The sequence below is a fragment of the Colias eurytheme genome, chromosome 6 (assembly GCF_061535395.1).
Source record: "Colias eurytheme isolate Ceu_HAF_F1 chromosome 6, ilColEury1 Martin Lab GWU primary, whole genome shotgun sequence".
Classification (NCBI taxonomy): Eukaryota; Metazoa; Arthropoda; class Insecta; order Lepidoptera; family Pieridae; genus Colias; species Colias eurytheme.
In genome coordinates, this window is record NC_142985.1 from 3,000,673 (window position 1) to 3,027,865 (window position 27,193).

At 38.8% G+C, this 27,193-nt stretch overlaps 1 protein-coding gene across 2 annotated transcripts in view; it reads right to left on the reverse strand.

Moving 5' to 3' along the window:
* The window catches only part of ken (zinc finger and BTB domain-containing ken and barbie protein), a 41,931-nt gene extending 15,063 nt beyond the window's left edge, over positions 1-26,868 (reverse strand). The window contains exon 1 of one of the 2 annotated variants that reach the window (XM_090102528.1): positions 26,498-26,868. In XM_090102528.1, the coding sequence (XP_089958654.1) occupies positions 26,498-26,853 (356 nt within the window). In that variant the 5' untranslated portion in view covers positions 26,854-26,868. Of the gene's footprint in view, positions 1-21,690; positions 21,981-26,497 lie in introns of those variants that run through there. The other variant, XM_090102529.1, reaches the window with a different exon arrangement.
* Positions 26,869-27,193: the final 325 nt, after the last annotated feature.

A 27,193-nucleotide genomic window follows, 5' to 3' on the forward strand; every position in this document is an offset into this window, starting at 1 on the left:
TGCGTTAAAAAGTAATTTTCTATAAAAAAATCAAAATAATTTGGAAAATCCAAAAGTGCACGACTCATAATGCTCATTTAATTATGAAATATATAAAAAAAAAACTTATTGTAGTTTTCGTTTTTTATTAATTGCAATTAAACGACACTGAATTAATTAATCATTCGCATTCAGTGACCTACAATCGTCGATTAGAATATTTAAAAAAAAAATTAACTCAAATGATGGATTTTTTCACAAGTTATAGTGTTTTCAGGTTTCACACATGACAGACAGGAAAATTTTTTGACCTATTTCGGTGTTTTTTTCCAATTCTATTGAAGTAAATCAATTTTTAAAAAGTATGGGATTAATCTCCATTAAATTATCTCGACAATAGTATGCAAAATATCTTGATTCCGTGAACTAACAAGGCTATAATAATAAGAATAGCTGCAAAAATGAGGCGAAAAAAATATTTCGATCGTAAAGCACTCTCTGATGCTTCGCATCATGAGTCGTGCAATTTTATCATAAATCCACATGAATTGGATATCTCTTCTTCGTCTTCATTACATCCGTAAAAAAAACTTTTAGGCTGCCGCGTCACCCGCCGAGCGCCGACATTTCTACAACTCAAAAAGTATGGGCACTAGAAAAGTTTCAAACGTAACAACCAAAGTTGTAGAGAATGAAGTGATCTTATAAAATCGATAGATGTATTTTATTGATTAATCCAATATACTAAAAGTTATTAGCCAAAAACGATAAACCGGTTCATTAAATGGGCCATAAATCGTAAACGGTAAGTTTTATAAAAAAGTTTACAGGGTTTATAAGATGCGAAATTTTACTTTCTATAAAAAAATGCAAAATAACTTTTGCTCTAAAGTTGTCTAGTTTCCGAGATATCGGCCAAAAATTTTTCTTTAAGATGCGAGCGAAACACCAGTCAGCATTTTGTGTTTTTATGGTCTGCAGTAAGTGACCCTAAACCTTAAATAACAAATGGAATTGCATCGGAAATTTTGTGCGAGGTTAAAATATGCTTTAATTACCGGGATATGTTTACCATTTAAAATGGTTTAACAACCATACCATATTTTTTGGGTTCCAAACCACAAAAGGAAAAAAAACGGAAACCTTATAGGATCACTTTGTTGTCCGTCTGTCTGTCCAGCCCCCCTAGTCAAGTGGCTTTCTGATAGCGTAGCGTTCAATAGAATAGACTACGAATGTATGAGATTGACGTAGGCTGTAGATAAACGTATCTACAGGCCCTTTTTCTCTGAAACGCGTGGAGGTATCATGCTGAAATTGTGAAAAAATCAATCTACTAGTCACCCCAATCAAAAAGATACCGCCGTTTTTGCTGAAAATTTTCGACATCCGCAAGGATCGCAAGCAAATTCTGGATACACGGGAAATTTTGAATAAAGTAACGTCTAGCGTAGATAAAGGACGAATTGCGAACCGTTTAGGTTTTGATTCCCTTGCAAATGTCGAAATGTGTGAAAATTTGCAACATAAACGGCTGTATCTTTTTGATTGGGTTGGTTTATAAGTTTGATTTTTTTACAGCTTCAAGAGACAGAAGATTTTTAGTATTCAATATTAATTTCAGCTTGATAACGCGACGCGTTCCTGAGAAAAATGTATTTTTAGACAGACAAACAGACGGACAACAAAGTGATCCTATAAGGGCTTCGTTTTTTTCCTTTAGAGGCTCAAAGCCCTAAAAATAAAACGGGATTAGACCTCGGATAAAGTTTCTAGTTACATATTTATATAGTTCCTAGTTAATAATAAAGTTTCTAGTTACATATTTATATAGTTTCTAGTTACATAGTTACATATTTTTTATTGTTGCCCCACCCTGAGCCGATGGCTAGCTACGCCCATGTGAGCCGGGCTTAGGCCATCTAACGGAGCAGCATAGAACCGGTAGAGATGTGCGAAATGATTGGTAGTAGCCAGTAGGTACAGCATTGTTGTATTAGAATGAATTGCAAGGGCGTGTCTCTAATTGTACTACATAAAAGATTTGTATGTTCTCATACGCTCATTGAGGAGCCCAGCTGTTGTATTCTGTACGTATAACACAAATTATTTGCATTGTATTCAAATATTTAGTGAATGTGAAAACTTCCATTTACCGAGACTCGCTCCGAGGCCATGTCCTAACTGAGTTGGCAACTGACAAATGAAATTATTTATAAATGGCACTCGTACCCTTGTGAGAGTTGGGCCGAAAGTTCCGACGAATTTACCTTCGATGATGCTAAAATAGATTTCACAGTAACACTCTCGCCTTGCGTTTGATTGACGATTGATCTACGTGCCAGATACACTCTAACTGACAATACAAACAAGACGTACTTCGAGGCTTCACTTTTTACATATATTCAATACGATTGTACGCAAATATGGCTTGAACAATTTCCAACTTTAATGCTGTTTAAACTATAAACTGTCAATAGTAAATTGTAAACAGCGCTCTAGCTCGCGTATAATATACAACGACAGCGAAACATCTTGAGCTCTAAGGTTACTAGATAGATAGCAGCTAAATGCCCTAAGCATATTTCTATATTTTGCAACATTCGTTCAAAAACAAAATCGAGTTCGTGTTCGACATTTCGCGATCACTGTGGCAGTTAGATGACTATTTATAAGGAGCGTGTCTAGGAAAAGGTCGGATTTGATTGTCGGCAGTCATTTGAATATGTATCTAGTGTTATTACAGCAAATTATGATAGATTAAGTCATATGCGGCAGTTCTCACGGTGCGAAATCGGTCGACCTTGAAACCGGTAGGTGCCTTGAACCATTCGGTGTACATACTTATCGTTATTTGCCGATCGATCGTGTAGCAAACCAATCGACGAATGAGCGCTAGAAAAGCTTTGCATACATCGATATGAATCCATTAGCAGCATCTCTCGTTTGCTCAACTGTTCTTCACACACGAGGCGAGGTGAGCTAGCCACGACCAAGGTCCATTTTGAAATAGGATGGCACTTGACCTTCGTGATGAAAGTCAACAATATTGCGCAATATATCGACGCGAGCGCAGTACTTAATGCTAATAACCCACTCTGAGACATATTGGAACCTGGTCATGACCCACATAGCGCGTTCAAGGATTTCACATATTTGGAAGATCATGATTTCAAAACTGCTAGAATTTTTGAGGTGTGTTTAGTTAGCGTGTGCGTTAACGCGATGGCGTTAATTCGAATGCATTTATATTAAAGCTTTGTTGACAATTGACATTGATTATCTCCTTAACATTGAAGCGAAAATAGTGGGTAGTGATGTATGCGTTCGCTACGGTCAATGTTTAAATGATTCATTATGACGAACCAGCATTCCGAGAAGACATAAGCATCATGCTTTTTAGTGTTTCATTATGGGCAAAGCAAGACGCTTAACGTTTGACAAATGAGGCAAATTGCGCGAAGCCTGCGAGACCGGACTAGATTTTTCACTACTCCTTTCTACTGGGTTTGTGTTGGACTGGTTGCACACACGCTCGCTACACGTGTTGCGGCTGCGTGTGGGTGTGGCACGCACACACGCATGCGTGCGCGAGTGCGCGTAGATCAGTTGCACTGGAGGGGGCGGTAGGGCCCGCGAGTGGCCCGCGGTTTTGTAAGAACGCTTTATTTCAAGGTCACTCGGCCCGTTTTTAGAAAGTTACTTTATGTCATGCTCAGCGTTAGGTAAAAATTAATATACATTTTCTTTGGACAGCCGTTTCTATTATGTTTATATAAGCGTACTCACGCTGTTTCTTTTGAATAAATTATGCATTAAATTTATAAAATAATGTGAAAACAATTAAACAATACTTAGTTAATTATTTTTTATTATTTTTCAATGTCGGTTAAACAAAGATATGATTTTATACGACACCGGCAAATCTAACGAAATTATAGAGAAAACAAGAGAAAACTAATAAACGTTAAAATATGAATGAATAATACGCTAAACTACGCAAAACAACACAATAGGTTATTGCGTCGTAAAATTCGACTTTCGCTATTAGATCGTAAACTATTCTGCAATCTATGAATACTTGGAAAATGTGACCCAATAACGTTGCGAATACTACATTTTTTCCAATTCCTGTATTGTGTCGACATAAAGAAATATAGATATGAAACAGATAGCATTTCAATGCAACTATTGTATAGGGTCATCACAAAATTACTAATTTAATCGACTTAATTTACTATATTACACTTTAGGTGGATAATAAGCGCAATGAATTTCCTTTCATTTGCGCTTATTTTGAAGAGGTTTTGAGCAATATTGACGTCAGTTTGTAATGTAAAGGTACAGCACCAACAGCGCTTTATCCATGTAAACACTTAGTTCAGTTTCGACACGATCCTATTCAGGAATTATAATAGGGCTGCCAACTTGTAAATTGTAAATGTAGTGCACTTTCTAAGTTTTAATTTAACAAACAGATTGTGGTACGTTGATGTTTTCTTATACTTGACGTCTCTTTCGAGCAGATTTATACTTTTATATTTTATATTTAGCTCAATGTTTTTGCGTTTTTTTAACAGCGCTTCGTGCTTTTAAAAAGAACTCATACCATTTAACGGGAAGAAGTTTTTGTAGACTGCGGTTATAAAGTAATATATTACATATGCATGTACTGCCGTAATTCACTGGGTAGTCAGCCCTAAACCGTGCAGTCATCTTCAAATTTCACATCTCCGCTCTCCTTATACGTCGCTTCTTCTCGACGTTGAAATGATGAAATTTTGTCGGCTGCCATTTTGTGTTGCGCAACCGTTCACGCTAAATTTTGTAGCCAGAGAAAGTATACGAAAGGCTTTACGTAAGTCGTAACAGACACGTAACTTGCAACTCGGTTTTGATTTCCTTGCTTTTACAAGCTGTTACGTCAATTTTTGGGATATTTTTGACGGTTCATGAGTTTTGTAGTTGTCTTAATTGGGATTGGCAGGTTGAGAAAGGGGTGAGCCGTGAGACGCGTTAGTATTTATAATTTAAGTAGTTTTTAATTAAATTTGGAGAATATTTTTTATACTAAAAAAAGTCCATCTCACATATCAATGGATATTATAACCATTAAGTATGTATATCACGAGAATAATGATAAACTACAACTTTAAAAAAATCTTTCTTTTTATAATACATGCATACAATGAAAAAGTGAAACAGTCGCTTTATTTGTATTCCAACAAACAGCAACGATTTGTTAAAGCTGGAAAATTTTAACCCACATAGATACGCCGCGTATGTGCAAATGAAAAGATATAAAGGAAACACTTTTTACACAGCTACGTGACTTTTGAGAAATGTAACGAACGACGCAATTCTCCATTGGAATTATTCACTAGAAAATAATAATAAGAGGTTGATAATAAACAACGTAAATACAAACACGTTCGAGTTTCTAACTTCCTGATTGTAACGTCTTTCGAGAATTGATATGATAAATTCGTAAAAGGACAAATCTCGACCGTGGTTGATGTTAAACGGTTTCGACATAAATCACTAATATAATACACGTTCATAAATACAAATGAGATATTTTGAATAGTACCTAGATGTTATATTTTTTATGGTGTGTAAAGCATCAGTTTCATCAGTTTCATAAACCAAAACACAGAACGTAATTAATAAAAAGCTAATTGACGAAGTAGCTTAGGTATATAAGTATCTCTTTATATATTTTGTCATTAATAAAAACATGTTCCTACATAAAATTAAGTTCCCTTATTCTACATCTACCTACATAATTTTCAGTAGACTTTCTTGAGCTTTTGCTTATTAACATAGTATATCCACACATCTAAGCTGATAAACATAATAAATCACTGCCTGAACACATTGTAAGTTCATAATAAGATATATCAGAAATGTATTAAACAAAGATTAAGCGAATCAGCCGAGCCGGCTTGGAGGCGGTGACAATCTCTGGCCCAATTCCTCTTATCAGTGAAGTCAAATATTCAAATCGAACGTGTGCGGGTGTGATAAGAAGTGATTTTACATTTCGTGTTTTCATAAGTTTACCGCTCGCTTCCGTGACTTTTTGTACCGCTTTTGATATAAATAAACTAGCTAGGGCTGTCACAAATTACAAATCAATAACTGTTTTTTTCAGTTACAAATAATACCGAAATAGCTGTGATTCGATAAATTTAAATAATCCAACTGTCGAAGTCGATGCATGAATAACTATTTTGAATGTGATCAGATTTTTCCTATAAATTAGTCATTATTTACCTTTAACTTCCCGTCCATAATGATAAGTCAGCGGCACGAATAAAATTGATTAATATATTACAAAATACAATCTGAATTTTAAAAAGTAATATGAAAGAAGAGTTGGCCTCGCGTTGATTTATATGCGAAAATTTTTGCGATTACGGCAACATTATGAATTGCACAACGGAATGGAAAGGCGAATATCTTTATTTATATTAAAATTATAATCGAGGAACTGTAGACGCGATTGTTCTCATTTCCCTCAATTAAATAAAATTGCTCAAGTGTCTGTAATTGTGATAGGGATCGTCTTTCACAAGCGTTGGAAGTTGAGGTTTGGGTGTGATTAAGATCTGTTTTTAACCGACTTCTAAAAATGGAAAATAAAAGTTATGATTTACCTTTAAAGGCGTTTAGTTTTACACGAAGAATAAATATGGACTTATTTTATGAAAATGACCAATTCAAACTAATCTTATATATAAAATTCTCGTGTCACAATGTTAGTCTGCATACTCCTCCGAAACGGGTGGACCGATTCTCATGAAATTTTCTGTGCATATCGGGTAAGTCTGAGAATCGGCCAACATCTATTTTTCATATGTACCACGGGCGAAGCCGGGGCGGACCGCTAGTAATAAATTATAACAGCGATCGCTTTAGGCAAGGACAATAAGGATAACAAAATAGCAAAGGCGACATTTATAGCTGGATATTAGGTGCATTTAATAATGTCACACAGTAATAAGGCAATTTGAAGTGACTCTACGAACAAGATTAATATTTTCCCAGAATTAAAAGAACGTAGAGGTCACACAGAGGCGTCACTTGTAGCTGTAAAAACATTAATCAAAATAACATAACATCTTAGCAACAGGAAAATTACTGTGAGAATTAAAAATTGTAATACAACTTGTTAGATGTTATTGCCATATTTGTAACTGAATACATTAAATAAGAAACGTTAATCCAAATATTAATGCGAATTTTTCTAACGGGCAACACGCTTGAAAGTTATTCGTGTATGACCATGGTAGGAAGTAGGAACGGCTCCGCCATAAATCTGTAATTACAGATTAATCGAGCTTCAAACCGTGATGAAAGCATGATTTTTTATGTTCGGAAATGTATTTATTACTGGAATATATTTGTGTAACCGTATTTCATTTAACCCAAGGAAAATTAAAAAAATCGACGCTGAGTAGACGTATTCTATTCTTAATATCCGAATTCCAAAAGAATTAATTTGTGTTCTGATAAATTTTTATTCTCATAACTGCGTATTGCTTCTTTCGTACACAGTTTGTATGTCTATATAAAACTATAATTCGATTATAGTACTAGTAAATGCTTCGGATCGCGTAATTTGTTCAATTTCGACGATGACCCAATAGGAATCTTTCACCGTTGTACTTATAGTTGAATCATATGTAACAAACACAAACCACAAATCACAATGACTCATAAAAGAAACGACTAGCTTTGCTCCAAATGAAGCGTTCAATAACAAAATGTCGGACTTTGATTTTTTATATTTTATTTTAATTGAGTAGGAAGTGGAATGAAGAAATAATTATCAAGTGACAAATTTATATACTTAACGCAAACAAAATTTTAAAGTATAATTAAATTCCAAAGTTCTTAAAATCTTATCCAAAAATTAAATGATTTCGAAATCAAATGAAAACATTTTATCAATTGCAATATGTTTCTTATTAGTAGATATAAAATAAAAATTTCAAGGTTAGACGTTAAGAACATCTCAGACATTCGTAAGAACGTCACTTGCATAGAATAATAAATATTATCTACAGATATATTAAAATTACGTAAACAATTGACGTGAGGGATGACGATTACACAGATTGACGTTACATTGTTTCTCAAATTTTAACGTCTCACCTAATTACTGACCTAGACGTAATTACTAATTAATTACTGTTCGCTAAAAATAATTAGAATCGTGCTATTTACGTGCACGGGCATGTGTGCGTGAACACATGCAAATGTTTGTATGTGTGTCGCACACGCACTGCCGCCCCTCTGCGGATGAGAGCGGGCTTGTGAATGCACTAGGCTAGACCAAATTGATAGCTCTGTGTGTTATCTACTCTTGTGCAACGCTACGCGTGTGTGAGTTATGAATTGCCTATAAACCGAACAATTAGTTTCTCTGCGGCGCTTCGAGTAACATGTAGTGATAATTAATTTATCGACGTGGTCAAGGCATCCGAGGTTGTCATTGTAACGTCGCTTTATTAGTTATGCAGCCATTCGTTTATTTGTTTATTGGGCAAACTGTCATAAAACATGCCACTAAAGAATTCTCTGCGTAATAATATAATGTATTGACAACGTGAGGTCGCATTCGATTCGCCGGCCCGTGACGCATTAACAAATTTTCCAATTTTAATCATTCAGACGTTAAAACTAGGAAAGCATTTTAGATCTATTAAAGTATCATTTACAAGGGTAACATAGTAATAAAATTAATAGACAAAAACGTGACCTTTACAGAATAGTGGCAACATTAACATGGTTATTGTGGACTGTATGTAGGTTGATGAAAACTCAGTTTCTTCCTTGATAGCTTTTATTCCTCCAAACTTGATCTCAAATTTACAACAAAATCTCACTTTATTTAAACAATTTACAATGGTATAATAACATAGGTGGCTAAACAGCCGTGGGAAACGATATTGCGGGACGGAAGCACCCCCGCCGTCGCCTACGCGCGCGCCGTCGACTACCGGGTTTAGTTCCGGTTCCGCGCGTTCAACGCGAGCCGGACGCCTCGTTGTCTGGCCGCTCGTCGCTCCTCAACAGCTCTCCCCCCGGCGTAGCATGCGTAGCCTCCTTGGCCACGACGACGAGCTTGCTTACAGGTCTTCTAAACACGCCGCTCCTTGTTCGTACCTCTGCCACCCGCACAGCGCCATCGGGGCCGGCATGAGTGCGCACTACGACACCCATCGGCCATGTGTTGCGGGGCAACGTGTGGTCCATGATTACAACCACGTCGCCTTCCAGTACGCGCCTTGCTGTGTTTCGTGGCTCGCCGCGTGGTACCAGCGTGGGTAAATACTCTTTCACCCAGCGGTGCCAGAAATGATTCGCGAGCGCTTGACTCGCTCGCCACATCTGCCGGTCTTGCACGTCGCATTGTGTCGTCGTAGGTAGGCCCGCCGATGAGCCCAACAGGAAATGGTTAGGCGTAAGCGCCTCCGGGTCGTGCGGGTCGACGCTCACATGCGTCAACGGTCGTGCGTTGACGGAAAACTCGGCCTCCGTAAGTAGCGTGTGTAGTAACTCCTCGCTGGGGGCCCTCTCGTGAAGCGTAGCGCCGAGCGCCGTCTTGATGGAGCGTACTAGCCGCTCCCACGCGCCGCCTTGATTCGGCGCGCCCGGCGGTATGAAACGCCACTCGGTGCGGTGTCGCAACGCTTCTTCGCTCAGTGCCGCTGCCCACTCGCCGTGTGCTTTCTTTAATTCTTCACTGGCGCCTTTGAAGTTAGTCCCATTGTCAGAGTAAATGAGACGCGGCCAGCCTCTACGCGCCGCCATACGTCTTAGCGCCATGATTGCGGAGTCGGTAGACAGCGATGCGACGATTTCGATGTGTACGGCGCGTGACGTGAGACATGTAAATAACGCGCCCCACCGCTTTTCACGCCGTCTTCCAATTTTCACTTGCATTGGTCCAAAATAATCCACTCCACAGTTAGTGAAAGGTCTGTGAAATGCATCTAATCGTGCGCGAGGCAAGTCCCCTTTGGCTGGGACTTGTGGTTTCGTACGTCGCACTTGACACAACGCGCAGCTTCTCGCGACGGCACGTACTGTTGGTCGCAAGTGTATGATCCAATACAATTGCCTTAGGTCGTTGGTCACACGCTCCCTATTTGCGTGTCCCGCTGCGCAGTGTTCTTTTAGAACTAGCAGTCGTGTGACTCGATGTCGGCCGTCTAGAATAATCGGTCGCTTCGTTTCGACCGGCGCCGTAGCCGCGTCGATGCGCCCTCTCACTCGCACGATTCCTTCTTCTAATACTGGGTCTAACTTGAATAATTTGCTCGATTTGGTGACTGAGCGCGCTTCCTGTAGTCTCTTTATGTCGTCGCCAAAGCTATCGTGCTGTGCGCGCTGAATGAGCATTCGCTCTGCGCTTTGAATGTGGCGATACTCCATCTTTGTAGCGGTGCGTTTAATACGCACGTCTATGAAGGTTAACACACGCGCTATAGTACGCACTAACGTTTCGTATTTTGAGAAACATGCGGGGTCTGGCAGCCAGTTGTACAAGGTAGGCCGCTCGTCGATGTGTAGTACGTCCACGTCGTCCTCTTCGTACTCCTCACGTTCGGTGGGCCACCGTTCTTCGTCTTCGTTTAGGAAATCCGGTCCGTAAAACCATCTACGTAGGTCTACGTCGACGTTGGAAAGTCTCGTAGCGTCGTCCGCGACGTTATGCTGCGTAGGCAGCCATCGCCACTCGGTCTTGTTGGTTAGCTCGGCTATCTCACCGAGCCTGTGTGCGACGAACGGAGTGTAGCGTTTCGCGTCGTTCCTCACCCATTGGACGACGGTTGAGGAGTCCGTCCAATAGACCGTACGTTTGATCTCGCAGCGATGTTCCCGCTTTATCGTATCGGCGAGTCTCGCGCCGATAACCGCCGCTTGTAGCTCTAGACGCGGTATGGTTTGTGCGCGTCGGGGAGCTACCTTTGCTTTAGCCGCAATCAATTTGATGTTGTAGCTGCCGTCGTCTTTGAGCGTACGCCAATACGCGACTGCAGCGTAGGCCTGTTCGCTCGCGTCACAGAAAACATGTAGCTCGACGCCCCGCGCCTTCGTAGCGTCGTAGCACCGTCGTAGGCGTAGCTTGCTGACTTGTTTCAATTGTGCAAGCCAATCCGCAAATAACTCGCCCTCCTCTGCCGGTATCGCTTCGTCCCACGATATTTGAAGGCGCCACAAGCTTTGTAGTATAATCTTCGCCCGTATAGTGAAGTGGCTTAGAAGTCCCAGCGGGTCGTAGATAGACATGACAGCGCTGAGTGCTTCCCTCTTTGTCGGCGGTCGCTCTCGCTCTCGCACCTCCGCCGGCACGCGATTCATAGATGTATTGAATCCCAATTCGTCTCGTACGGCGTCCCACATGAGGCCGAGTATTTTGGGCGTTGGTTGTGAGCCGCCTAGCTGAGTCGGCGCGGTGGCGAGCAGCTCTTGCGGTATATTTCGCAATATGCACTCGTTGCTCGCGCTCCACCCACGCAATGTGAAGCCTGCCACAGCGTGTACTTTTCTTGTTTCTTCTACGGCTCTGCACGCCTCTTCTACGTTGTCGTAGCTAACGACCATGTCGTCCATATAATGGCCGTTTGTGATAGCCTCCCACGCCAACGGATACTCTTTGGCGTGGGTTTGTGCGTTATGATTACGCACGTAGTGTGCCATGAATGGCGAGCTCGCTGCGCCGAAGATCATCGATGTCATCTTGTACTGTTGCGGTGGTGAATCACGCTTATCACCTCTCCACAGAAATTGTTGTGCAGGCTGATCTTCAGGGCGAATCTTGATTCGTAAGAACATTTCTTGCACGTCCGCTGTTACTGCCACGCTTCCTTCTCTAAACCGGAAGAGTATGCCCGGTAGAGATAGCAACATGTCGGGTCCCTCTAACAACTCGTCGTTGAGACAAACTCCGTAGCTTTTCGCCGCCGCATCGAACACGAGTCTGTGTTTGCCGGGCTTGTTCGGGTTGGTGACGGCAAAATGCGGCAAGTACCAACACACGTTGCTTTTTGCTTCCGATCCGTCGCACGGTACCGCGTATCCTTTTGCAAATAAATTATTTATTTGTCGCGTGTACTCGTCGGCAAACTCCGGTGACGCGTCCATTTTCCTTTCGATGTTTGTTAGGCGACGAAGCGCGTTGTTGTAGCTGAGAGGCATGATAGTGTTGTCTCTTTTCCACGGTAGTCCGACTTCATAACCATTTTCTATTTGTTTTATAGTTTGTTGAACTATCTCTGTGGCTCTTGCGTCGGCGTCGCTAATGCGTGGTTTGTTAGCGATGCATAAGGTTTCTATTTTGAAATGTTCGGCGACCATGTCGTGCAGTCGCTCGTCGAGTTGTTGTTGATGCTCGCTGTCGTGCACGTGTAGCACATTATTTTTATTTATAAGTGCTCTCTGAGGTGCGGTTCCGTGCACCACCCAGCCGAGTTGTGTTCTTGACGCGGCCGGTTCGTCGGGACCGCCCGTGCGCAGCTCACGCGATACGATGCATTCCCAGTGATCTGTACCAATTAGCAGGCCCGCGTGCGCTCGTTCGTAACACACTTCATCGGTGGGTATATCGCGCAAATGTTCATACCGGAGAAGCGAGTTCGGTATGGCTTGTTGATGAAGTTTTAGATTTTTCATCGTTCGCGCTTTCACCGTGTGTGTGATGTCTTCGTTGTTTCCTTTTAGTTGAATGGAAACTAATTTGCTGCTTTTCTCATTTTGTTCCATGTTCGCCCCGTGTATGCAAAGAGGCAATGTGGGGCCCTCTGCGCCGATTTGACGAGCGATATCCTCGTCTATGAGAGATATAGTCGATCCCTCATCCAATAGCGCATGAGTTTTGATCTCCCCCCGTGGACCAACCACGGTGACGGGACACATCTTCAGTAACACGCTGCGTCGATGTGTAGTTGCGCGGTCCGCAACCGACATAACGGTTTCTTCCGCAGGTGTCGACGGCTCCTCCCTCGGTGCTTCGTTATGCAATGACGAATGATGTGAGCGCTGGCATTCGTTTACGCCGCACAACTTCGCCTTACAGAAATTGCGTCTGTGCTTCCTTGTAGCACATTTAAAACAAATTCCCTTTTGTTTTACTAGCGCCCATCGCTCGTTTACGCTGAGTTTTGTGTATTGCGGGCACGCAGTGAGTTCGTGGTCACGCCCACAACACGGACATGTTTTTTCTTTCTTTTCTTCATTTGTTGATACAATATTGAAGACTGCAGTTTTCCTTCGTGACGCAGGTTTCGACGTTGTTGTCGTAGCGTTGCTCATAGGCGCGTACGTGTATCGCAGCGCCTGATCTGCCTCTCGCATGAGGAAGCGAGATAGCACGATGATTTCTGGATCTATCGTTCCCTCTTGTGTGAACGCATAGTCGCACCAACGCGATCGAATATGTGGACTTAGCTTGTCCAACACCTCTCTCGCTAGCATTGGATTAAATAGATATCCTTTGCGGTCGATCGTTTGTATTGTGCAGACTATATTCTGTAGCTTAACGGCGAAGCTATTCAATTCTTTCGCCGATGTCCCCGGCCTCGGCATTTTCTTTAATTCGTCCAATGCTCTATCGATGAGTATCTCCGGCCGTCCGAAGCATTGTTCGAGTGTTCGGATTATCAGTGCAGGCGACGTCGCGGTGTGTAGTAATGCCGCCACGGCGTCTCTTGCTTCGCCTCTCAGACACGAGCGTAATCGTTGAATATTTTCCGCGTCTGAGACGTTGTACATTTCTGTCGTGTCTTTGAATGCAGCGCGAAACGGCAGCCACTCTTCAATAGCGCCCGCGTATATTGGGAGCTCTACGTGGCGCAGCCGCGGTCGTGCCATTTTCTCTAACGACGCTGCTAACTGTTCGATGCCCGTTCGGGACTTAGTCGGCGTGGGAGATCGCCCTCGTTGCACGCCGAACCGTAGCTGTCTTTCGTCTTTGTTCGGCTCCCCCCGTGTGTTTATGGGGTTCGCCTGTAGCCAGTCGTCCACCTTCTGATGTTCATCTTGTGCGGTGGTGGTGTCTTCTTGTAGATTTTCTTCCTCTATTGCCGACACCTCGACTTGAAGACGCTTCTTTACGAGCTCTTTTTCAAGCTCGAGCTCCTTGCGGTGAATGGCCGCGAGTTTTTCCGCCGCCTCTAATTCCGCCATTTTAATTCGTGTGGCCGTGCTCCCCGTGGACCGTGCCGATCTGACGGACCTTGTAGGTGATCGCCGCCGTGGTTGCGCTACGTCAGCCGACTCGGTGGCTGTGGTAGTCCTCAACTCCGACGGTGAGGCCGGAGGGTCGAGTATTAAGCGTCGAGCCCTCTCCTGCCGCACTTGCTCCATAGCCCGGTCTTCCATATCCGCGGCTTCGCCCTGGCTGCGTGTGACGACCATGCTTCGATATTAACCCGTAGATATCGATGGCTTCTTCTTCCAGTAGGGTTTCAGCTCGCTCGTACTTTTGATCCGGTGCTCGATGGACCACTGAATATTGTGGACTGTATGTAGGTTGATGAAAACTCAGTTTCTTCCTTGATAGCTTTTATTCCTCCAAACTTGATCTCAAATTTACAACAAAATCTCACTTTATTTAAACAATTTACAATGGTATAATAACATAGGTGGCTAAACAGCCGTGGGAAACGATATTGCGGGACGGAAGCACCCCCGCCGTCGCCTACGCGCGCGCCGTCGACTACCGGGTTTAGTTCCGGTTCCGCGCGTTCAACGCGAGCCGGACGCCTCGTTGTCTGGCCGCTCGTCGCTCCTCAACAATGGTATTATGAAAATATAAATCTGACGGCTTTTCAATTTTTATTGACCCGTCGGCCTTAGGAAAGTTAATCTGATCCGATACGAAAGCGGAAGATATTAGTTGAAATACCGCAGGTACCACCGAGATGTGAAGGTGAACCAGTGTGACTAGAGGATGTGCGAGCCCTAATTGAGTCGGGGACGCGTGTGCGTGTGCGTGCGCCTGTGTGCGGGCTGCGTACGCGCTTACTAGCCGATAACAATAAACTATTTCCGAAGTGACCCAGTTCGGGCGTCCTTCAGCAATTTGTGCCGCCAGGAACAAGAAAGGGCCGGGAGTAATTTTGACAGCGGCATATTAAATTTTATTGCGCGTCACAATGCTTTGCTCTGTGCCGATAAGGCAACCGGAGGTGTTGTACTTGTATCCAAAAGAGTTTGTACAAAGACAATTAGTTTTATAAGTTAAAGGTAATAGAGACAGATCGTTATCAGTCAGGTCATAAAAGTGAAAATGTTTTTGTTTTTGCCGAAAAGATCGAAACTGGGGCTGCTAACAATAGCTAGGTCGTCGGTTAGTCTCGTTTATAATGCTTCTGAACTTTTTATAATCGGCAATTAAAGTTTTATAACACTTTGTGTAACAATGACAATCGGGTTTATTCTGTGAAATGAAATAAATATAAACATTTATATTTCTGCTCTTCAAAATATAAATTAAAATTCATGAGAAAATTGGAAGATAATATAAGCAAGGCACGATAAAAAAATTAATTCAAGATTATTACGAAACTCGAAATTTAATAACTGTCTGATTAAAAATATTAATATTCCTTTTTAAATTCTAATCTCAATACCATTCGATTATTTGTTACTGGTCTAGTAATTTCATTAATATAGCGAAATAGAATAAGCATTTAGTAAAAAACAAAGGTTGAATTGAGTTTCACTTAATGATTTGAGGTTGTTTATTTTAAAATAATAACGTTTTATTAGAATGTGTAAATATAACAGATAATAATGGTTTCACAATCCTATTGACGGATTCTGATAACAATTTTTTTATTTAGTTCAATGTCACACGCGCGGGTCTGAAGAAATTCGTTTTTATTGTGGTTAACCTAAAGGTCACTGTTAGTTTATTTTGATTTTTAATATATGCTTATTCAATTTGATTTATATGCATTTCAACATTCTTATTGGAATTTTTATAGCTTCGCTTCGTAAAAGGAAAAAAGTGTATGAGATTCTTTCTAATACATTTTATTCCTTTTGTGTTGATCTGTTGTCCTTTTTCGATCAAAAATGTGTACTAATAAGCAAAAGTGTCTATTTGCCTTATGAAAATAACAGGTTTTTAGTAAATTGTGAACCGATCATATTTCTAAAAATATGTTTATTGATATTAAATAGATATTTTGTATGTTAATCAGCTTCTCTATTACGGACTTATAACGGCACTGGCATTAATAACAATTTATTAAGTCTTATTAAGTCCTTAAGTCTCCATGTCTTTACTAAAAATATAACACAAGTGAAGTCGCGGACATCCATGTAGTTAATTAAATAATCTTAAACAATAAATTAATTCATAGTTTCAAAACAGCAAATACAATTGCCAATATAATGAAAATATATTTACGCTATCTGCTATAGTAACGTGGGATGTTTCTATTTTTCTTAATAGAAAATTAGCTATTGTGTATTCCATATACAGACCGAACTTGCGACATAACATAACAGGAAAATATATGCAAATACAGTATTTATAACTTGTATTTTATTGTATTAGGAAATGTACATATTAAGTAATATTGAATTAATCATATGTTTCTTTTTCCCACTCCAAAACAATTCTGTAGAAAATCCATACTAATATTATAAATGCGAAAGTAACTCTGTCTGTCTGTCTGTTACTCAATCACGCCTTAACTACTGAACCAATTTGCATGAAATTTGGTATAGAGATATTTTGATAACCGAGAAAGGACATAGGATAGGTTTTATCCCGGAAATCCTACAGGAACGGGTTTTTCTTTGAAAACGCGGGCGGAGCCGCGGGCGGAAAGCTAGTCTATAATAAATGAACAATACAAATAAAAAATTTGTTCAACAAATCCTTAAAACACGATTTGTCAAAGCTGTGTTGAACAAGCAATGATTAGTGATCTGCAATTAAATAAACATTGTACTTCTTTTCTTACAGAAGTGTCCGATAAGAATGACCTAAATAATTTTCAAACAAATTATCAAGATTTAACGTATACATCTCAAGCAGTTCCTAGAATATGTTAGAAGCAGTGTCGCAACCAGCGCTGGGATTTCTGAAATGTTTGTGTTGAGTTGTAAACCCACTTACATTGAGTAGCTCGCCCATTTACTAAATAATTTGTGAATATGAATTCTGTAATGAGTTGCCAACGTTGGGAAATGAGAAACTGGTCGAATCATTTGTTTTCTTTTGATAAACGAGCTTGCTTTTGGGTACGAATTGTGATCCGTTATTGTTTTTTGGATGAAATGTCAGTGTTTAATTGGTTTTAGTCTTGTCTTGCAAGTCTTTTTAATATATTTAAAGTACCTATCTATTGTTTATAAAGGTCAATTAGGATTAGAATTTAGAAATGTGTTTAGTATACTATTTATTTTTAACAATAACCAAATTTCCAGCCAATCGCACACCTAATTAAAACAAACGAGATTAATTTTGTTTCCAGGAAAATTGCATTAATTGGGTGAGTAAATAATAAAAGGAAATACTTGCGGTTGTTCACAGCGCAACTAATCTATAGTTTCAATAAACACTCCCTTAATGAGTCGAATAAATGGAACGAAAATAAGTGGGCTCTCAACACGTGTATGATAGCAAACGTGTGTAAATGGGTTATTTAATATCGACAACAAATTAAAGAAACAGGCGCTCTTATTGCTGTGTGCTTTTTGATAGCGAATTCATTATTGGAACTGTAACGCACGCATTACGAAATTGGATACTTTATGACGAAGTTTAAGTTCTTATTACGAAGTTTTTTTAAGATATTATAAAGTTAGTACACATCGGAGTTGTGTCCGAAGTACTTTTATATTTATTGTCGCATTTCTAATTGAATTTATCGCGAATAAAGACACCTTTGAGTGGAAATAAAATGTAATAAAATATACATTTCCGAAGATTAAGCTTTATTTAAATAGAATTGCTATTTAATGCCATCATTAAGTTTCAAATTACTTCCTAATTGGTAACGACATTCTTAATAGAAAATACAGAAACGGCTTAGCTACAATAAACTACTTATAAACAATAAAATACTTATAAACTAACGAAGAGTAAATAGAAAGAGTAAAGACAAAATAGCAATTGTTTTCTCCTATTTTTATACATTTAAGTATAAAGATATCGGCGTAAGGCATTTCCTAGGTGGTTTAGCACTAAATAATTTAAGTCTGTAACTATACAAGTTTTTAAAAATACAATAACTCTTTTTGATGAGTTATTGTGAAGTTTAAGCACATTTAAATATTACTAACTTTTAACACGCCCGTGGTACATATATTTACGTTTTCGCGGGATAAAATATAGCCTATACGGATTCGGAAGAATTCCTCCAAGTAATGGTAATAGAAATATTGAAATCGGTCCAGTAGTTTTTGAGCCTATTCAAAACAAAAATACAAAGGTTTCCTCTTTATAATATTATTATAGAGTAGATATTATAGATATCATTATATTTTATATCTCGAGAACGGTGGACGAATTTTTACTATATTCAATTTGTTGGATTTGTGAAAAAAGAAGATAAAATTATTAAATTAACGAGAATAAAATTAAAATATTGCAGCAAATTCATGAGTCGGGTCAACTAGTGATCTTCTATTAATGTTTAATTACTTTTACCTTTCTAGAACTTATAAAATTTATAATTATTAAATTTTAATATGTAGTCAACTATACAAATAATCGGGTATTTTAACAAATAATATCCAAGGTTATTTAATTATAATAATTATAGCGAATTAAAATGTATTGTATTTATTGTATTTGGAATACAAATGATCTGAAAATAGATTTATTGTATCTTCTTATATATATAAAAATGAATCGCTAAATGTGTTGGTAAGCGCATAACTCGGGAAAGGCTGAACCGATTTCGATAATTATATTCCTTGAAGTACGAGGATGGTTCTTATGTAGAGAAAACGTAAACATGTACCACGGGCGAAGCTGGGGCGGACCGCTAGTTTGGAATACAAATGATCTGAAAATACTACGTGTATTATTTTTGGACATATTTTGGGAGTTTTATTTGATTTCTGAACAATCTTAATAAAATTTACTTATTCTACCTACTGATATTATAAATGCGAAAGTTTGTGAGGGTGTGTATGTGTTTGTTTGTTAATCTTTCACGAAAATACTGCTGAACCGATTACAATGATATTTAGCACACATATAGAGGGTAACCTGGATTAATACATATGGATAGGTTTTATCCCGGAAATCCTACGGGAACGGGAAATATGCCGATTTCCTTTGAAAACGCGGGGGAAGCCGCGGGCGGAAATGTAGTTACTTATATGTGTTTGGTATTAACGCGCAGTATTTAAGCTCCTGTCTGTCACTAAGCTTGTTGTTTATTAATTTCTTATGCCTTAATAGAATGTGTAAGCCAAGTCACAGTCCCCAACTAGTCAATGGCCATTGAAAGTGGTATTATCAAACAACCCTGTAGTGATTAAGAAATATATTTGGTCGTAGTTATCACATAGATTAAACCCTTCAAGGTGACAGTAGCAAGCGTGGATTGATAAAGAACTGATAACAAATAGTCCTAATTACTTAATATGACGATTTGTAATTACAAAATTATAATGTACTAGCTTCCGCCCGCGGCTTCGCCTGCGTGGTGTTTTGATAAAAAGCCTATGTTCTTTCTCAGGGATTTTATATTATTATTCTTATTATTTTTCTATATATTATTTTTCTTATTGGCATTTCTTGAATATTCTTTGGAAGAGGGCGCTGACTCCTGACATACAGGTTTTTACCTAGTTTGGGAGTCAGAGACTTCAGCATTTAAAAATGTTGTATTCTATTGTCAATAAAGAATTTTTATTTATTATTTATTTTATTTTTCTCAGGGATTAAAGATTGTCTGTGCTAAATTTCAAAATCGGTTGAGAGGTTTAAGCGGGAAAGCGTAATAGACAGACAGACAGAGTTACTTTCGCATTTATCATATTAGTAGGCATATAGTATTATTAACAATTAATCTGCCAAAGTTTTGATAAACATGATTTTTTTTTCATGTTAAAATTAACGTCAAGACAAAAACCCGACTTGAAAGTTTTATTTTTAGATTTATTTTATAATGGGGAAATAAAATAAATACTGTTTGCAATATATATTTATTCAGACGAAACCAAATAATATATACAGGGTGTCCCACTGTTGGTATACTAAGCTCAAAGGAGGTTATAGTTTTGCATACGCTGAGTACGTAAAAAATAATTAAAAAATTCCAGACGCATTTTTTTTCAAATAGATGAATTCTTAAAACTCTATGTGTACACCCATAACAAGCGAGCCGCCCAACTTTGCCACCAGCACGTGAGCTATCGTTTAAGATTATGTTTTCATAGATAAAATGCTCATATTAGAGAAGCGGTATATGCCGGCTGCGCGAAGCTAGAGAAGAAAACATGGATTTTCAGGAAAAATTTAACAAAAAATTTTGGACGTAATTTTTTTTTAAAGTATTTTTTACGTGATCAGTGTATGCAAAACTACGAGTTCCTTCGCGCTTAGTATACCAATAGTGGGACACCCTGTATATGCGTGCATGTATATTATACAAATGCAACTGTGTAAATAATAAATATAGACGTTACTAAAATAATCCTTCCTTTGTAATAAAATAAAACGTGATTTATTTTTGGATTTCAAGTTTCGAAACATTTCGTATTTAAATTGAATAATGAAAAAATTATTTAATAGAAAACTATGTTATAACTTATAACATAACAAGTAAATTTTTTTACTTCTCCTTTTTAACGCGTCAAAAACTTATTTCAGTTTAATTAAAAATTACGAAACATTCGTAATAATTATACCCCGATTCAACAAAAACGAAATTAAAAAAAAAAAATCAATCCTAAATTTCAAAGACGCAATAGTGAAACATCAAACAATCTGAACACGCAATTAATATACAAACATATTATATGTACACTCATGATAATTAACGATGTTAGGTAATAAAGAAATGTTATACATTTTTTGCTAATTAAGTAACTTTTACCGTTTCGCAACACATTTCAACATAGCCAGGTGTAAGTGAAAATTTCGCCGACAAGTGTAACAACATTAGCAGTCACAATTAACTCCGATTACTCACATTACTTCATTTAAAACAAGTTTTTAATCGATATATTAAACGGTGAAAGAAATCGTTGTTTTTATATGACGATATCGATCAAACTACTCGATCGCGAGTGCAATTTAAGTGTTTACTCATCACTATTAATGTTTATTTATTTTATTTTCATAAATAATACGGAGAATAGAAATAACGTTTATTTAAAAAAAAATATTTTGATTCTAATTTAATAGATAATATAAAAAATAATGAAGAATAAAACAGGTTAAAACATAATATATAGAAAGAAAAGCTGCATAGAATGGCGCGAAACTAAGTTCAGCGGCGCAAGCGCATTTCATGCGCCGACTCGCTGAGCTCAGTCGATTTCGCAAACCACCATCTAATGTGAACCTATTAACCTCTCCGAGCGAGGCACAGAGGCGAAGGCAAGAGGCGGATGAAGCTACGAATAGTGCGTTCATTAGACCCAAGGTTGTGCCAGCCATACCATCTCACACTCACGAAATAGCTAAACTTAAAAGTAAACAAACAAATATCTCACCTTGCCAACTGTAGTGCACTTCTATTCGCAATCTCATTGTAGAAACTCAAAAGGAAGTTACTGTCAAACATATTAACACTGCATCACAGCCATTCTTTCACAAAATAAATCATACAAAATGAGAACAAACAATCCGAAGCACCAGCGATCACAGGATAACACAACGTCCGGTCCTAGGCACGTCCGTGCGCGAGCGACGTCAAATCAAACTGGCCCGGTCAAAATGACGAAAGTGAAAACATCGCACGCACAGAAAAAAAGGTTGGCGGCGCGGTACAGTCCTTGCAGGCCACCTCTCGCGCGGGCTCTAGTGACACAGTAACTGCGCGGCGCGCGCATCGCCGACGCCTATATAACGAAACGCGCTGAGGCTCCGACTTCAAACGCGGACGGACGCCACAAAAAGAAGATGGGCTCTGAACGGTAGCTAGGAAAGAATGATCACAAAGAATAGCGACACGTGGGCGCGTGTGCGTGCACGTGCGAATGTCGGTGTGCACAGAGATAGACGGTCGCAGGAAACTCCGTTCTCTTCCACTAGGAAAGACCTTGGATTCGAATCGGCACGTTGCAATGTATACCAGTCGCCTACGCCGCGGTTACCTACTTGCGGCTGACGGTACCGACAGATTAAACGATGATTCTATGCTGCACTTTATTTTCACACTGCACACTGAGCATCATTGAATAACAAATCAAGATGCTCATTGCGAGCGTCGCGCACACGGGTGCGTCCTACGCAATCCGTCGCTATCGATTAGTCTTCAACCTGATCTTGATTGACACATTACTAAATCGCTCCTCTAATTTAATTTCTGACATTAAATACGTTGTTATCTATGTATACACACAGTACTTCATAACCTGATGTAAAAACTGGTTATGTAGCATATTTCAGGTCACAAAAGAATAATGCGCTAAAAAGGAGACGCTTAAGGCGATTCAGGTCAAAGTCAAAAGCAAAGGCTTATAAATGACAATTGTTAACGATATTTTGTTAAACATACTTGCGTTAACAATACTGACCGTGAATCAAATGTCAGAACGTCTAAAATAGGCCATCAAATAGAACGCTTTAACAAACGGCAGCTAATGTGTGTTAGTTGAATTTGTGGAGAGTTGATGAGTATAGCAGATTGCTTTATTATTTTAACAGAGGACTTTAAAACAAAGAGTGTAATTGTCAATGGTAGTGATGCAACCAGTTTTGATAGTGATATTAGCGACTAAACACGTACCCCGCGTGGGAAGTTAGAACATTGCACAAGATGTAACGAGGGTACAGATAATTATGTAAAATAGGTCATGAGGTCGCATACTTTACATCCTTTCTCTAGTTAGTGTCATTCAATTACCCAATTTTGTGATAATACATGCATAACCTCATTATAAGGAGTAATTCTATTCTTTAGTATATATGCGACTGGAATTAGGTTTTGTAGAACTAACAACATTTAGATATTAGCTTGATACTAAAATTAACATAATTAGTAATGTTCTTTTGTTCATTGACGTCAGAGCAGTGAATACAATGAGCGATCAAGAAAGGAAAGCCATGACTTCTAGAGTCATGGCAAGACACTATTTCCTAAATATGTGAAGTATTATCAATGTTATATTTTATAAATTGTTAGAAGCAGCTTGTACCGCTGATAACGTAACGCTTCGCTTTCGTTTTGCTCGCATTGTCTTATAAGAAGCGATTGGATAACTTTGTAAATATCATCAACTCGACGAAATTACATAAATACCTTCAAGCTCTGTGAGAATTGTCTTAATTGCGTCTTGTTTTTTAACTCTTGATTTAATTTTAGAGTCGTTATTGAAACTTTGTTTTGTAATAAAGTGAGAGGCTCCCGCGCTGATGTTTGTTTCATCTATTTTGTTTTTATTTCATCGTTTCGATACGGATATTTTCGACCACAGGCAGAAAATGTACGTTTTCGTACATTTACAAAACAAAGTTTCAATAATGACTCTAAAATTAAATCAAGAGTAATAAAAGCTGCGTAGCTTTTATTATGATTAGCAACAAGTTACAAAAGTTACTATTTATACAGATTTATGAATTAATTACAAAAATATATTTAAAATGTTATTCCAGTACCGCATAATATACTCTTCATTTTATTTTATTTAGTGTAAAAATGCTTTAAATAATATAAAATATTGTCACAGTTGTATTTTGTATACTGCAATGACTGTATTAGTACAGCAATTTGATTATAAATATAAAACTTAGGAAGTCATTTGACTTTCGTTGTATCCTCAAGATTTCCAATTGAATAAATCGCGTGACATAAGTATTTATTAATTTGGCACGCTTCGTCTTCGCTTATGAATTATTTATGCAAGCTTTGACTGGTCTATCCTTTTTAGTTTTTATATTTCTTCATCACCACATTAGATAATTAGTAGTTCGATCAATATCGTGCATAAAGAGCTATTTATAATTAATAATGAACTGTCACACACCGAATCTATTTATCACAGTGTTAGCAACAGACCTTTTCATTTCTAACGCTGAACAATGGTCTATTCAATGTTTTACAAAATATCTAACACACCGTTCACAGTAAAATGTCGACAATTCCATTTTGTTTCCAATTTGGTTATTGTTCTCTATTTTATCTGTGTAAAGGTCAATATGATTTTTCGTCATTATGTTTAATACGCTATCGTAATACGTCGTATAAATTATTAATTTTGTGGATAGAACTATTATTAAATAAATAAACAATGAGTAAAGATATTGATTTCAATTTTAAACCGGAACACAAGTTTTTGTCTATGCGGGTGAAGCAAGTAGTACCTACTGAATACATAAATAAATCAGCATAAATTTTACAAGTACATACATACTGTCGTGTTTGCAAATATTCAAGGACGGACGTTGGGAATCACATGTACTTGTGATAACTAAACCTATGGCCTACAGGTAGATATATAGATTTCAGCTTTATTTAGGGCCGATTTTTCAATGCTTGGATAAAACTTATCCATCCAATAAAGTATTACACGATAATATTAAAATGTCACGTAAACTGTGAAATACGGGCAATTAGACTACGTTTTTAAAATGGTAGTTTTATACATTATTCGACGAATAAGTTAAAATAAAATGGATAAATCCAAGCATTGAAAAATCGGGCCTTAGAGTTGTGCGTTTATTATTAATAATTAATACCCAGATTTTTAGATACTGTTGTGATTAATGTAACTAGTAGCTTATGAAAAAGCCATTACCAGTCTAATGTATTTGCTTATATTAGAAGTAGAGTAAATTAAAATATAGTTTACACATAACGCATTTATACCATTACTTGTATCATATACCTACTTATATATGGAAATGTGTATTGTGTTTAAAATTGTAATAAATAATTTTCATCTCAGACGAATTTGGATACGCTAACGAACGTTATTAAAATTTACATAAAACTTAATTTGCTCGAAGCAAGACTTACTCGTGTAAAACAAATACTTTCAAGTTTTACATCATCGCATTGTTTTATGACACGCGAATATTTTAAATTATAAAGAGGTGTTTAATATTTATAGAATGCTTTTTTTCAGATTTTAAGACGCAAATAATAAAGAAACATAAAAAGAAACTCGACAGATGACAGTTCGGGATAGAATCATACACACGACAGCGCTGACTTCAAACTTTCCCGCCGGCATTTCTCCCGGTGAAAGTTAAAAACGCAAGTACTGTACGCATTGTGCTTTTGTCACTGGCAAATAAGATCTTTATCGTAAATCTTAATCTTGACATTTAACGGCACGCCCACCGACGTCCATGTTTGAAAAGGAAAGTTTGGTATGTGAATTGTGATGTTGCGCAATTTGGCTTTATTACGGTGTTTAGCCCATGTCGAAATAGAGTAGAATTGCAGCGACTAATGCCTCTTTATGAAATCATAGCGATAAATGTTCACGAATGAAATCCAAAGAGTCTGCGAGATTCTACCCACAAATAACAATCGATTGGATTAATTTTACGAGTGTTTCGTGAGTTAATATCGATGAGTACACATCGTTTTATGAGTCGAGCTAGATCTGTTACGTACTTGCTCGTGAAAGTGTGTGCTAAGAAGCGATCGAATCTCGAATTCATCCGCATCTACCATTGCATCCGTCACGATTGCCCGTGGCTGCCATTTATTAATATTAAACGAAAATTCGTTATCCAAGTGGCCTTGGTGCGCGTTCCTTTCAGTTTTACTTAATGATGACAGTTGTTTGAAACGTGCTGCTTTTATAATTCTAACTCAATGATAGTTTGGCGCTGGGCATTTCATCTAAATTGTAATAAGAAACCGACTCGAAAAACTACTTTAAAACTATATTGGTCAAGACTACTTATAATTTAACGAGGTGTCGTAAACGCTTTCGCTTTTTAAGTGACAACGATCGAGTTAATAAGAAATTTATAAAGAAAATTCGATATGCCGAGTGGTTTTGTAATAGCTATCGAAAGTGCTCGTAGAACGAGGCTCGGCGCGGCGTAGACGTCGAAAGTGAGACCGTGAGGTTGCGCAGCGCGTTACGAAGTTTTTATTGTCGGCCGCGCGCGAAATCACTTGAAAGTTGTATTGTCCTTGGATATTTCACTTCTTTATTTCTTGCGTTTCCGACACTCGAGTTAATTCACCGGTGACGACAATTCTGTCGCTTTGAATGTGTCGGTCGACTCTCGTATCCCCTTCACCGCGATTAGATTCTGTCGCGGTCTGTTTTTCGTTCGAGGAAGTTGGCCTATTGGGACATAGCAGGTTGTTTGTGTGTGTGAGGTGATCCTTACCGAGGGACGATGTGGGATGCGAGGTCTGGTTCGCCGGGGCAGTCCAGGGTGTCGGGGCGCGCAGGAGCGCGCGGCGGCTCGCTTGCGCCACTTCCAAGCTTGCGACACGTTTCCTTCCAGGCGCGCGATTTCCGCGCTTGCACAATCGACCCGGTACTTTCACCGCGCACTGAATCCTGGGGTTGGCACTGATACACTGTAATCCGGGCACAGTCACTGGTCGGGTACGTTCGCGGGAGAGATCGGCGCGACGGCGCTGCGGGCCGCGTGCGCCGGACGAGTGGCGCTCGGCGCCGCCATCGGTTACGCCACACTGGAAAGTAAAAGTGAGTGGCGCGCGCGGGGCGCGGGCACATTTCTCCTACTTTCGCTGCCGTGATTCACGCGCACCAAGGTCGCTTCCCGCCACTACCCGCCTCCCGGCCACTACCCGCCAACACCCGCCGCTCCCGGCTCCCGTACGCTATGACGTGCCATTGAAAACAATCAATGAATTTCAATTGTACGTGACACACATTATCGATTTTAATAATCTGTTTTACATTTCACTAATAACATGTTTAGAAATTGTAAGTTGAAACAGCATTGTACATGTAATAATGTAATGTAATATTAATTATCGTAATCTAAACGCAGTACAAATACGGCATGTTATCAAAAATTCAATGAGAACGGATGAGAGCATGATGTGGCATT